General features: G+C 45.6%; 1 protein-coding gene across 4 annotated transcripts in view; it reads left to right on the plus strand.

Annotated features, from left to right (window-relative positions):
• The window catches only part of MARCHF8 (membrane associated ring-CH-type finger 8), a 231,933-nt gene extending 223,458 nt beyond the window's left edge, over nt 1–8,475 (plus strand). For all 4 annotated transcript variants that reach the window (XM_038743686.1, XM_038743689.1, XM_038743687.1 and 1 more), the window contains one exon: nt 4,738–8,475. In XM_038743686.1, coding sequence (XP_038599614.1) covers nt 4,738–5,042 — 305 coding nt within the window. In that variant the 3' untranslated portion in view covers nt 5,043–8,475. The remainder of the gene's footprint in view (nt 1–4,737) is intronic.
• The last annotated feature ends 2,398 nt before the right edge of the window (nt 8,476–10,873 follow it).

A 10,873-nucleotide genomic window follows, 5' to 3' on the forward strand; every position in this document is an offset into this window, starting at 1 on the left:
TGGCTTTTTGAGCCATGCACTTCAAATATGAGAAGCAGCATGGCGTAGTACAAACAGCACAGGCCCTTTAGTCCCAGGTACTGGCTTCTAAGGTCGACTCTGCCTCTTGTCTGCTGTATGAACTTAGGCAAGTCAGTTACCTCATCTGTAAAATGGGGATTAAGACTGTGAGCCCCAAGTGAGACAGTGTCCAACCTGATTAACTTATATCTACTCCAGCGCTTAGTATAGTGCATGGCATAATAATACTAATAATAATAATAATGGCATTTATTAAGTGCTTGCTGTGTGCTAAGCACTGTTCTAAGAGTTGGGGAGGTTACAAGGTGATGAGGTTGTCCCACGTGGGGCTCACAGACTTAATCCCCATTTTATAGATGAGGTAACTGAGGCACAGAAAAGTTAAGTGACTTGCCCAAAGTCACACAAATAAGTGCTAATTCATTTGTACTTCCTAAGCGCTTGGTACAGTGCTCTACATGCGGTAAGCGCTCAATAAATACGAATATACGAAATATGAATGAATTCATTCATTCAATCATATTTATTGAGCGCTTACCGCATGCAGAGCACTGTACCAAGCGCTTGGGAAGTACAAGTTGGGTAATAATGGCATTTATTAAGCACTTACTATGTGCAAAGCACTGCTCTAAGCGCTGGGGAGATTACAAGGTGATCATGTTGCCCCATGGGGGGCTCACAGTCTTACTCCCCATTTTATAGATGAGGGAACTGCGGCACAGAGAAGTTAAGTGACTTGCCCAAAGTCACCCAGCTGACAACTGGTGGAGCCGGGATTTGAACCCTTGACCTCTGACTCCAAAGCCCAGGCTCTTTCCACTGAGCCACACATAGTTCTTAACGAATACCATAAAAATATAAAGGACAACTCTTTGTTATGTACATATACGCATCTGGGAAGAGAGAGAGAGAATGAAAAAGAGAAGGTCCATGCAGAAACAGCATGGTCTAGTAGATAGAGCACAGGACTGGGACTCAGAAGGACCTGAGTTCTAATCCAGGCTCCTGTACTTGTCTACTGTGTGACCTCGGACAAATCACTTAACCTCTCTGTGCTTCAGTTTCCTCATCATTAAAATGGAAATTAAGATTGAGCCCCATGTGGGACATGGATGGGGTCCAACCTTTTATCCTCCACAGCGCTTAATACAATGCCTGGCATATATTAAGCACTTAACAAATAGCAAAAACTAAGGGTGGAGGAAGAGATCAATTACAATAACAGATGAAAAGTCACATAGCTGATGCAGAAACCTGCCCAGTTGAATTAACTAGTGCATTTTCCGTAACCCACTGCATACCCAAGTGATCCACTGTCTCTGCTTTGGAGTCATTTGGCAAAGGATCAAGTTTCAGCATCAGGATGCATGACCAACTCTGCATCGGAAATTCAATCAATCAGTGGTATTTACTGAGCTCTTACTATTTGCAGAGCACTGTACTAAGCACTTAGGAGAGTACAGTACAACAGAGCTGACAGTACAACACATTCCCTGCCCACAGTGAGCTTACAGAGGAATTACTGAATCCTGAGCTTGCAGGTTTCAGGCCTACATCTCCTCGTTACCCTACGTGGCAACAGCGTTTTTCACCCTAGCTATGACAAATCAACAAAGCTCAGGAGATCATTCTTTTGAAGTTACAGTATTACCTATTATAGCAGTTTAAAATGAGAGGGCAGAATATTTTTAACACTAGAAAACAAAATGTCCTAATAATAATAATAGTAATAAATGCCATCATCATTATTATTATTAGAACATTTTGTTTTCTAGTGTTAAAAAATCGAAGGTACTGTATCCCTCCACATACCTTAGATCACTTTTTTCCAGGCCCTGGTTATGATAGGTTATGTGGGATCATCATTATCATCAGTGGTCATTATTGACCATTTTCTATAGGCACAGCCCTGACCTAAACGTTTGGGTGAGTATTCCGAAGCTAAAGAGACAGCCCCTGAATCAAGGCTGTCTTAAATTATCCATATATAGTAGCAGCAGGAGGAAGCACAAGGATATTTGGGGAGTAGGGCAAATATGTCAGTGTGAGTTGAATGCTAACTTAATTTTGCAGTTGGGAACATATCAATCAATCAATCAATCGTATTTCTTGAGCGCTTACTATGTGCAGAGCACTGTACTAAGCGCTTGGGAAGTACAAATTGGCAACATATAGAGACAGTCCCTACCCAACACTGGGCTCACAGTCTAAAAGGGGGAGACAGAGAACAAAACCAAACATACTAACAAATTAAAATAAATAGAATAAATATGTACGAGTAAAATAAATAAATAAATAGAGTAATAAATATGTACAAACATATATACATATATACAGGTGCTGTGGGGAAGGGAAGGAGGTAAGATGTGGGGATGGAGAGGGGGACGAGGGGGAGAGGAAGGAAGGGGCTCAGTCTGGGAACACATATGCATAAGTGCTGAGAAGAGTAGGGTACTCAATTTCCAAGGGTAGCAGATAGTTTGATATGGCTGGGGTGATGGGGAAATTAATCAAGGAGGAGATGGACTTTCTCAGGAGGGCTTTGAAGATGGGGAGAGCTGTGGTCTGGACTGTTTGAAAGGGAAGGGAGATGAGGCAGGGGTGGTGGTAGTGTGATCAGGCCTCCGTCTCGCCCCCAAACCACCCACCTGATTTTTTGGAAGCGAGATGGGCGCCTCCCTTCCTGCCCCTCACTGTGCTCTCGGGCTGCCCACCAGGCCGTCTGGCCAGGCTGGGGATGAGGACCCCCCCCACCTCATTCCGGACCATCCTTCGCGGCTGCCAGGGACCAATCCGGGATGAAGCTATGGGCATCGGGAGCCTCTGCCCTGGCTCATGCTGGGTCAGGCGGGCAGCCAGTTTAATCAGTGGTGTTTATTGAGCATTTCATTCACTCATTCAATCGTATTTACTGAGCACTTACTGTGTGAAGAGTACTGTATTAAGTGCTTGGGAGTGTACAGTGTAACACTAAAAATTCCCTGCACAAACGAGCTTACAGTCTAGAGGGGCACTTACAGTCTATGCACAGAGCACTATGTGCAGAGCACTGTACTAGCACTTGCGAAAGTACAATATAACAGAGTCGGTACTCACTTTCTGTGCCCACAATGAGCTTACAATCTAGACAGACATTAATATAAAAGCACTCTGTAGGAGAATGTCAGTGTTGCCCCATGACAGCGACTTTGTAAGGGCGACAGAGTAAAATTTGCAGGTAAGAGAAAAGTTATGCTCGACTGACTCTTGAGTTCATGTAAGCGCTTAGGACAATGCGCTACACTCAGTGAGCGCTCAATAAATTATGATTGATGTAAGCTCAGACTTCTAGTAGTTCAGAGGGCAGCCTGTCAATCTGTCAGTCGTATTTACTGAGTGCTTACTGTGTGCGCTGTACTAAGTGCTTGGGAGGGTACACTATAACAATAAACAGGCACAGTCCCTGCCCACAGCAAGCTTACACTCTAGCTGGGGAGACAGACATTGACGCAGATAAATAAATGACAGAGCTGTCCAGGAGTACTGTGGGGCTGGGAAGGGGGATGAATAAAGGGAGCAAGTCAGGGCGACGCAGAAGGGAGTGGGTAACACGAACCCCGAAAGGAGACTGGTACTTCACAGGAGAAGATGAGGAGGGAGAAGGGAGTCAGACCTGAGGCGCCGAAAGGACAGAGAGGCTGGAGGAAGTTTTAAGAAGTGTTCCCACTAGATTGCAAATTCGTTGAGGGCAAACGCTTAGAGCAGTGCGCAGCACATAGTAAGCACTTAACAAATACCATTATTACTTACTCCATCATGCTCTCCCGAGCACTAAGTACAGCACAGTGTGCTTACCTCCTTCCCTTCCCCACAGCACCTGTATATATGTATATATGTTTGTATGTATTTATTACTCTATTTATCTTGAACATATCTATTCTATTTATTTTATTTTGTTAGTATGTTTGGTTTTGTTCTCTGTCTCCCCCTTCTAGACCGTGAGCCCACTGTTGGGTAGGGACTGTCTCTGTGTGTTGCCGACTTGTATTATCATCATCATCATCATCAATCGGATTTATTAAGCGCTTACTGTGTGCAGAGCACTGTACTAAGCGCTTGGGAAGTACAAATTGGCAACATATAGAGACAGTCCCTACCCAACAGTGGGCTCACAGTCTAAAAGGGGGAGACAGAGAACAAAACCAAACATACTAACAAAATAAAATAAATAGAATAGATATGTACAAATAAAATAAATAAATAAATAGAGTAATAAATATGTACAAACATATATACATATATACAGGTGCTGTGGGGAAGGGAAGGAGGTAAGATGGGGGGGATGGAGAGGGGGACGAGGGGGAGAGGAAGGAAGGGGCTCAGTCTGGGAAGGCCTCCTGGAGGAGGTGAGCTCTCAGCAGGGCCTTGAAGGGAGGAAGAGAGCGAGCTTGGCGGATGGGCAGAGGGAGGGCATTCCAGGCCCGGGGGATGACGTGGGCTGGGGGTCGATGGCGGGACAGGCGAGAGCGAGGTACGGTGAGGAGATTAGCACTTGTACTTCCCAAGCGCTTAGTACAGTGCTCTGCACACAGTTAGCGTTCAATAAATACGATTGATTGATTGATTGTGCACTTCAATCACTCCATAAATACCACCAGTTGATTTTCACGCGCTGAAACGGCGATCGTTCAGTGAAGATTTGTCAACATGTGCTAACTCCATTCTCTGTTTCTCCAGGGATTCTAGAGTGGCCATTTTGGACTAAGTTGGTGGTCGTGGCTATTGGCTTCACAGGAGGACTGCTCTTCATGTACGTGCAGTGCAAAGTGTACATGCAGCTATGGAAGAGACTTAAGGCTTATAACAGAGTCATCTATGTCCAAAACTGTCCCGAGACAAGCAAAAAGACCATTTTTGAAAAACCCACGCTAATGGAGTCCAACTTTGGAAGTAAGGATGCGCGTGGAGTTCACCGTTCTGAGATAAGCTCTTCCCGTTACACAGAACCCGATGACTGTGGATTGGAAGTTTTCCAAGTCTGATTAGCGGGTGTCGCCTATTTTCACCTGGATGTTTACTGCAAAGATTGTGCTTCGGTCGTGTGGGGATGGAACTCAGCTCACAGCTTAGACTGGGCCGTTACACCTTTTTTATTACATTCTGGGTTTTTTAAGTCCTCCCTTGACATATCTTTTAGTACACGACCATAGTCGTAGGCCTCTCGACGCTCCCTCGCTTTGTTGAGCTTGCACTCCCAAACGGGATGAGCAGAAGGTGGAAAACGTCCGCTACAGCCGCACCGAAATGAGCCGAAGGAAAGGGAGATGTGAAATTCACGTGAGCCGTGGCCGATGCGGATTTCGGAGATACCATTCCATTTAAGCACTAACCGACCCTAGAAGCTTTTTGGGGACATTCACTGTATCGGTGAGACAGCATCTCCGTCTACCAAGGAGACGTTGATAGACAACTGGTAGCCTTTCTGTCTAAAGCCTGATTTTTCCGCTAATGCTGCCACTAACATCTCTCTTGGGCAACCAGTTGAAGATTTATGCTTTACTTATTGTGATAACTTAGAAAGCAAATGGCACTTTTAAATTTTTTTTTTATTTTGTAATATATGCGTCCAATGGGACTGAAACTTGAAAGAATGCCTCACTTCAAAAGATTCCTTTCAAAACACTCGGCTCCTTCGTGTCCTAAAGCCTTCTTGCCTTATGAAAGTAGGTGACTTCCAACATAACACCCGCAGATTGATTTCCCCTGCGTTAACTCCACACACTCTGCCTCGGAGCTATTTCACGAGCTGCTTCTAAGGACTCTTGCACTCGTGATGGGTAGTTCCTGGGTGTTCGCCGTTTGTACTTAGGGATCCTATGGAATGTGTTGTCTTTGAGGAAGATTCCTTACATGGCAGGTGGGCCCTTCCCAGTTTCCAGCCCTAGCTATCGAGCTGGAAAGACGTGGGCGCTCCCAGCAGGATCTCGAGATTTTGGTCTCTTTGGTTCCGCTTTTCTATTCAGTTCCCTCCAACTTGTGAAAGGAAGAGGAGATTTGACAATAAGGAATAAATACGTGCCATCCTCTGGTCAGGTGAGGGAGGGATGTGTGTGTGTGAGCGTTTGTGTGCGCCGGGTGGGTGGATGTATGTCTGTGGGTGTGTCAGTGCACACACGGGCATGTCCTTCCTCCAGAAGAAGGGGAAAAGTACTTCTCCGAGTCTCTGGTGGATGGTTGCGCATATTGGGGCGACCAGTGAGTTGATCAGGTGATTTGTCCTTAGCAGTGGAGATTGTTTTCTCAATCCCCCTTCAGCTAATGGTAGTAAGAGTAACAGTAGCAGTTGTCGTTGGCATAGTTAGCATTTACTGAGCACCCACTGGGTGCAGCGCACTGTACTAAGTGCCCGGAAAGTACAAGACGAAGAAGCGAGGCTTTCCTACCCACACGGAGCTGACGCTCTAACTGGGGAGAGGCGAATAAAATATATTCGCCGCTCATTAAGAGTCAAGGCTGGCTCAGTCCCTTTTGGACTGACTCCAAGAGAACCATTAAAGGCACCAAAGCCCCTCCGATTTCTAACCTGTTCCTATTCGGGGAGAAAAAAGACTCCAAAGTGGCCTTGACACCTTAGTTCATTAGGAAGACAGATTTCTGCTGCCACCCCTTGAAGCAATCTGTTGAAAACAGTTCCTCATGGGGGGCACTGGAGCACGGTAACAACATAGGAAAGGGAGATTGTGAAGAGAAAGGGGGTAATTTTAAATAGATAACTTAATGAGCTCCAATATTGAAGTCCACCTGGGTTTCTCTGGAGATAAGGAGGAGAAAGGAGGAGGCTTTAAATTTCAAAAGTGACTCTGTGTGTGTGTGTGTGTGTGTGTGTGTGTGTGTTGCATTGCAAGGTTTTCAATTTTCGGTCTATTCTCATAGAATTCCACTTTCTCTGTGGATTTAAGTGGCCCAGTCGCACTGGCGGAAGAATTCCTCTGGCTGGAGGGTGCCATGCTGTTGTTAGGGAGAGCGTGAAATGTTCCCTTCTCACCCCCATGCCTCTGCCTGCTGAGCATTCGAAAGTGCAATTATTTGGACCCCCCCACCACCCTTAACTCCGATCCCTTGGTCAGTAATATCTGTTCCAAGAGTCCAGAGACCCAGGCCATGTCCACAGACAGCTATTTGGAGGTAAAGCAAGTCTACTCAGGTGAGTTCCGTACCAGGTCTTACATCCCTTCAGTCACTTAAGAAATTCGTCTGCATATAAGGTTGCTAGAATGATCTCTACATAGCACAGGTAGCTCCTTTCAACGCCTCCCACCACTTTGGAATTGTTGATATTGGCAAGCAGAGTTAACATTTCTTTTGGGTTGGCGAGCTTGTGCCAGGACAGCCAGATGTTTGGAGGATTCGTTGAATAGTCTGAGGTCTCTTCCTTCCCTCACCCGCCACCCAACTCCAAATCCCTGTGGCATCATAGAATAGATTTAAGGAAGAAATTCAAGTTTTCTGCCCCACTGTAGCGTTTAGCGGACAAAAGTAGGCCAATCCTTAGGCCACTCGCGTCTCGGATCCTCTGGATTGCCAAAAGAGGTTTCTTTGTATATCTGATATTATTTCCTTTTTCCGCATTTCACACCTTTTTGCTATTCTCCAGTGCTCATGGAGTCCCCAAAGAAAAGGTCTGCCATGTAGTGGTGGAAGCAACGCTGAGTGGTGTTAGCTTCCTTCTTTATCTGTTTGTAAATTGGAGTGTTGTGGACTGATTCTCACTTTGGAGTAGCATCTTGTCGTCCTCTTTACTTCCTGAGCTTTCAGGTGAAACAGCCTTTCCTCATCAAATCTTCGTCCTAAATGACCATCTCATTAGAGCCACCAGACATCAAAGATCACACTACAGGCCATAAATATATATTAGCGGGAGTAGCATTGCTGTGGAAGAAATCGCAGTGCAAAATTCTAAATCGTCCCTTCCCTAACACCTCCATCCTCCCAAAAAAATTCCTAATTAGGCCAAGAGGACACATTCCCGGGGTCTTCACGCTTCTTTCTTTAGAAGGGGGAATCTGCTTTCAGAGCCTTATAGCACTCTTGGGAGTCCCGGGATTCTTTTGGGGTACTTTAAGAGGGATGGGATTAGAAAGGGAAGGAAGAGAAGAGGATTTGTGAAAAGGGAAATTAAAATCTAAAACGCAGTCCTACATTCTGATATCCACTATCACTAAAGGGTGAATTCAAAAGCAAAGATGTGTACTGTTTTATAGATGTGCAAATCTGAATTTGAACTACAGTTTTCCTTTTTGTTTTAGTTTGACCTATTGCAGCACCTGTGTGACCCAAGGTAGTACTGAAAAGTAGAAAGCTGCACTTGTCTTGGTTTAGAAAACAATTGGTCAAATTTTGCAGCTGATCTCCTATTTTGAGAAACTATTTGTTGATGGGTAACTGTGCTCTGTTAATAAAGTTGACTTGACCCTGGCACGTGTTATGTGGTTTATACAAGACACGTCACATTCTGCAAAGTTTTTTTTTAGTTCCGTAACAAATTTCCAATAATTTAAATGTATAGTTTTGTATCCTTTTATGTATGTGGATCTTTTCTCAGTATTACCACTTGCGGAATATTTTTTTAGTTTCTTAAACCGTAAATTGGTTATTTGTGCTGTGACATGCGGGATTATTGACTGCAGCAATAAAGCATTTCTAGAAAAAGGAGTGACTTTGTTTTACTGGAAAGAAATAGCATTTTTCCTGTATAATTATTGCTCAGTACTTCTCATCCCCTAAACCACTCTGACACAGAGTTTCCCCCTAGACTGTAAACTCGTGGTAGGCAGGAAATGTGTCTGTCAATTCTATCATATTGTGCTCTCTCAAGTGCTTAGTAGTGCTCTGCACGTAGTAAGGCTCGGTAAATACCACTGACTGATTTCCAAGAGTTCACCATTCTGGACCTCTGACTGACAGTTGATTGTGGGGCCCTGCTTCTCAAAGGGACCTGGGTTCTAATCCTGCCTCCAACACACATGTGCTGGGTGACCTTGGGCATGGCACTTAACATCTCTGGACCTCAGTTACCTCATCTGTAAACAGGGGATTAAGAGAGTGTGAGCCCTATGTGGGACAGGGACTGTGTCCATCTTGATTAACTTGTATCTACCCCTAGCTCAGTACAGTGCTTCATTCAATCATATTTATTGAGCGCTTACTGTGTGCAGAGCACTGTACTAAGCGCTTGACACATAGAGGAGGAGCGTGGCTCAGTGGAAAGAGCCCGGGCTTTGGAGTCAGAGGTCATGGATTCTAACCCCGGCTCCACCATTTATCAGCTGTGTGACTTTGGACAAGTCACTTAACTTTTCTGAGCCTCAATTACCTCAACTGTAAAATGGGGCCTCATAGTACAGTGCCTGGCACAGAGCAAGTGCTTAACAAATGCCATTATGATAATTATTATTGTATGCCCCCATGTGCTTAGTACAGTGCTTGGCACAAATACCATCAGCGTGGCTCAGTGGAGAGAGCCTGGGCTTTGGAGTTGGAGGTCATCGGTTCAAATCCTGGCTCCGCCACTTGTCAGCTGTGTGACTTTGGGCAAGTCACTTAACTTCTCTGTGCCTCAGTTACCTCATCTGTAAAATGGGGATTAAGACTGTGAGCCCCCCCATGGGACAATCTGATCACCTTGTAAACTCCCCAGCACTTAGAACAGTGCTTTGCACATAGTAAGCACTTAATAAATGCCATTATTATTATTATTATTATTAGTAGTAGTAGTAGTAGTAGTAGTAGTAGTAGTAGTACAGTGCTCTGCACACAGTAAGTGCTCAATAAATACTATTGTTTGATTCATTGAGAATGGATGAGGAGACTGAGGAAAGGCATCTGTAGGATCTGGTCAGCTACAGAGTGACTTCCCAGACATGGAATCAAAATAATAATAACCATTGTGGTATTTGTTATGCCCTTACTACATGTCAAGCACTGTACTAAGTGTGGGTAGATTACCAAGTGTGGGGCAGATACAAGATAATCAGCCAAGACACAGTCCCTGTCCTACATGGGACTCAAAATGGCAGGGGTAGGGAGAATGGGTATTTCACCCCCATTTTACATATGACGGAACTGAGGCCCAGAGAAGTGATGCGCCTTCCCCAAGGTGATACAGCAGGACAGTGGCAGAGCTGGAATTAGAACTCAGGTCCTCCGACTCCCGGGCTGTGCTCTTGAAGCAGCGTCGCTCAGTGGAAAGAGCCCGGGCTTTGGAGTCAGAGGTCATGGGTTCAAACCCCGGCTCTGCCAATTGTCAGCTGTGTGACTTTGGGCCAGTCACTTAACTTCTCTGGGCCTCAGTTCCCTCATCTGGAAAATGGGGAATAAGACTGGGAGCCCTCCGTGGGACAGCCTGATCACCTTGTAACCTCCCCAGCGCTTAGAACAGTGCTTTGCACATAGTAAGCGCTTAATAAATGCCATTATTATTATTATTATTATTATTTCCTCACAGGGCCGTGCTGTTGACAGGTGTCACTTTGGAATCCCAGAAAGGGGGCTGATCTGCGCATCCCCACTTTCCTTCGACAGATGAGGGGGACAACTGAGTCCAACCCCGTCCCTCCCTTCTTCCCCCACTCCCACCGGGGTCTGTGCATCATAATATGCTCCCTAGAGACTCCTGGGCTGCTTGGGTCTGGCCACCACCGCCGCTCTGAGCTGAGCCATGTTCCCCCAGCTCAATGTGCCCAGACCACTGGACTTCCAAGGAGGCAGACGCCCACCCGTCCAGGGAGGGGGAGAGATCCGCTCCCGTCCGATGAAGGCGGTGGAAACGCTGACCACTGCCCTGACTGACCCATCTCCGGTTGGATGCTGCCTG

Source organism: Tachyglossus aculeatus, chromosome 3, assembly GCF_015852505.1.
Source record: "Tachyglossus aculeatus isolate mTacAcu1 chromosome 3, mTacAcu1.pri, whole genome shotgun sequence".
NCBI classification, from domain to species: domain Eukaryota; kingdom Metazoa; phylum Chordata; class Mammalia; order Monotremata; family Tachyglossidae; genus Tachyglossus; species Tachyglossus aculeatus.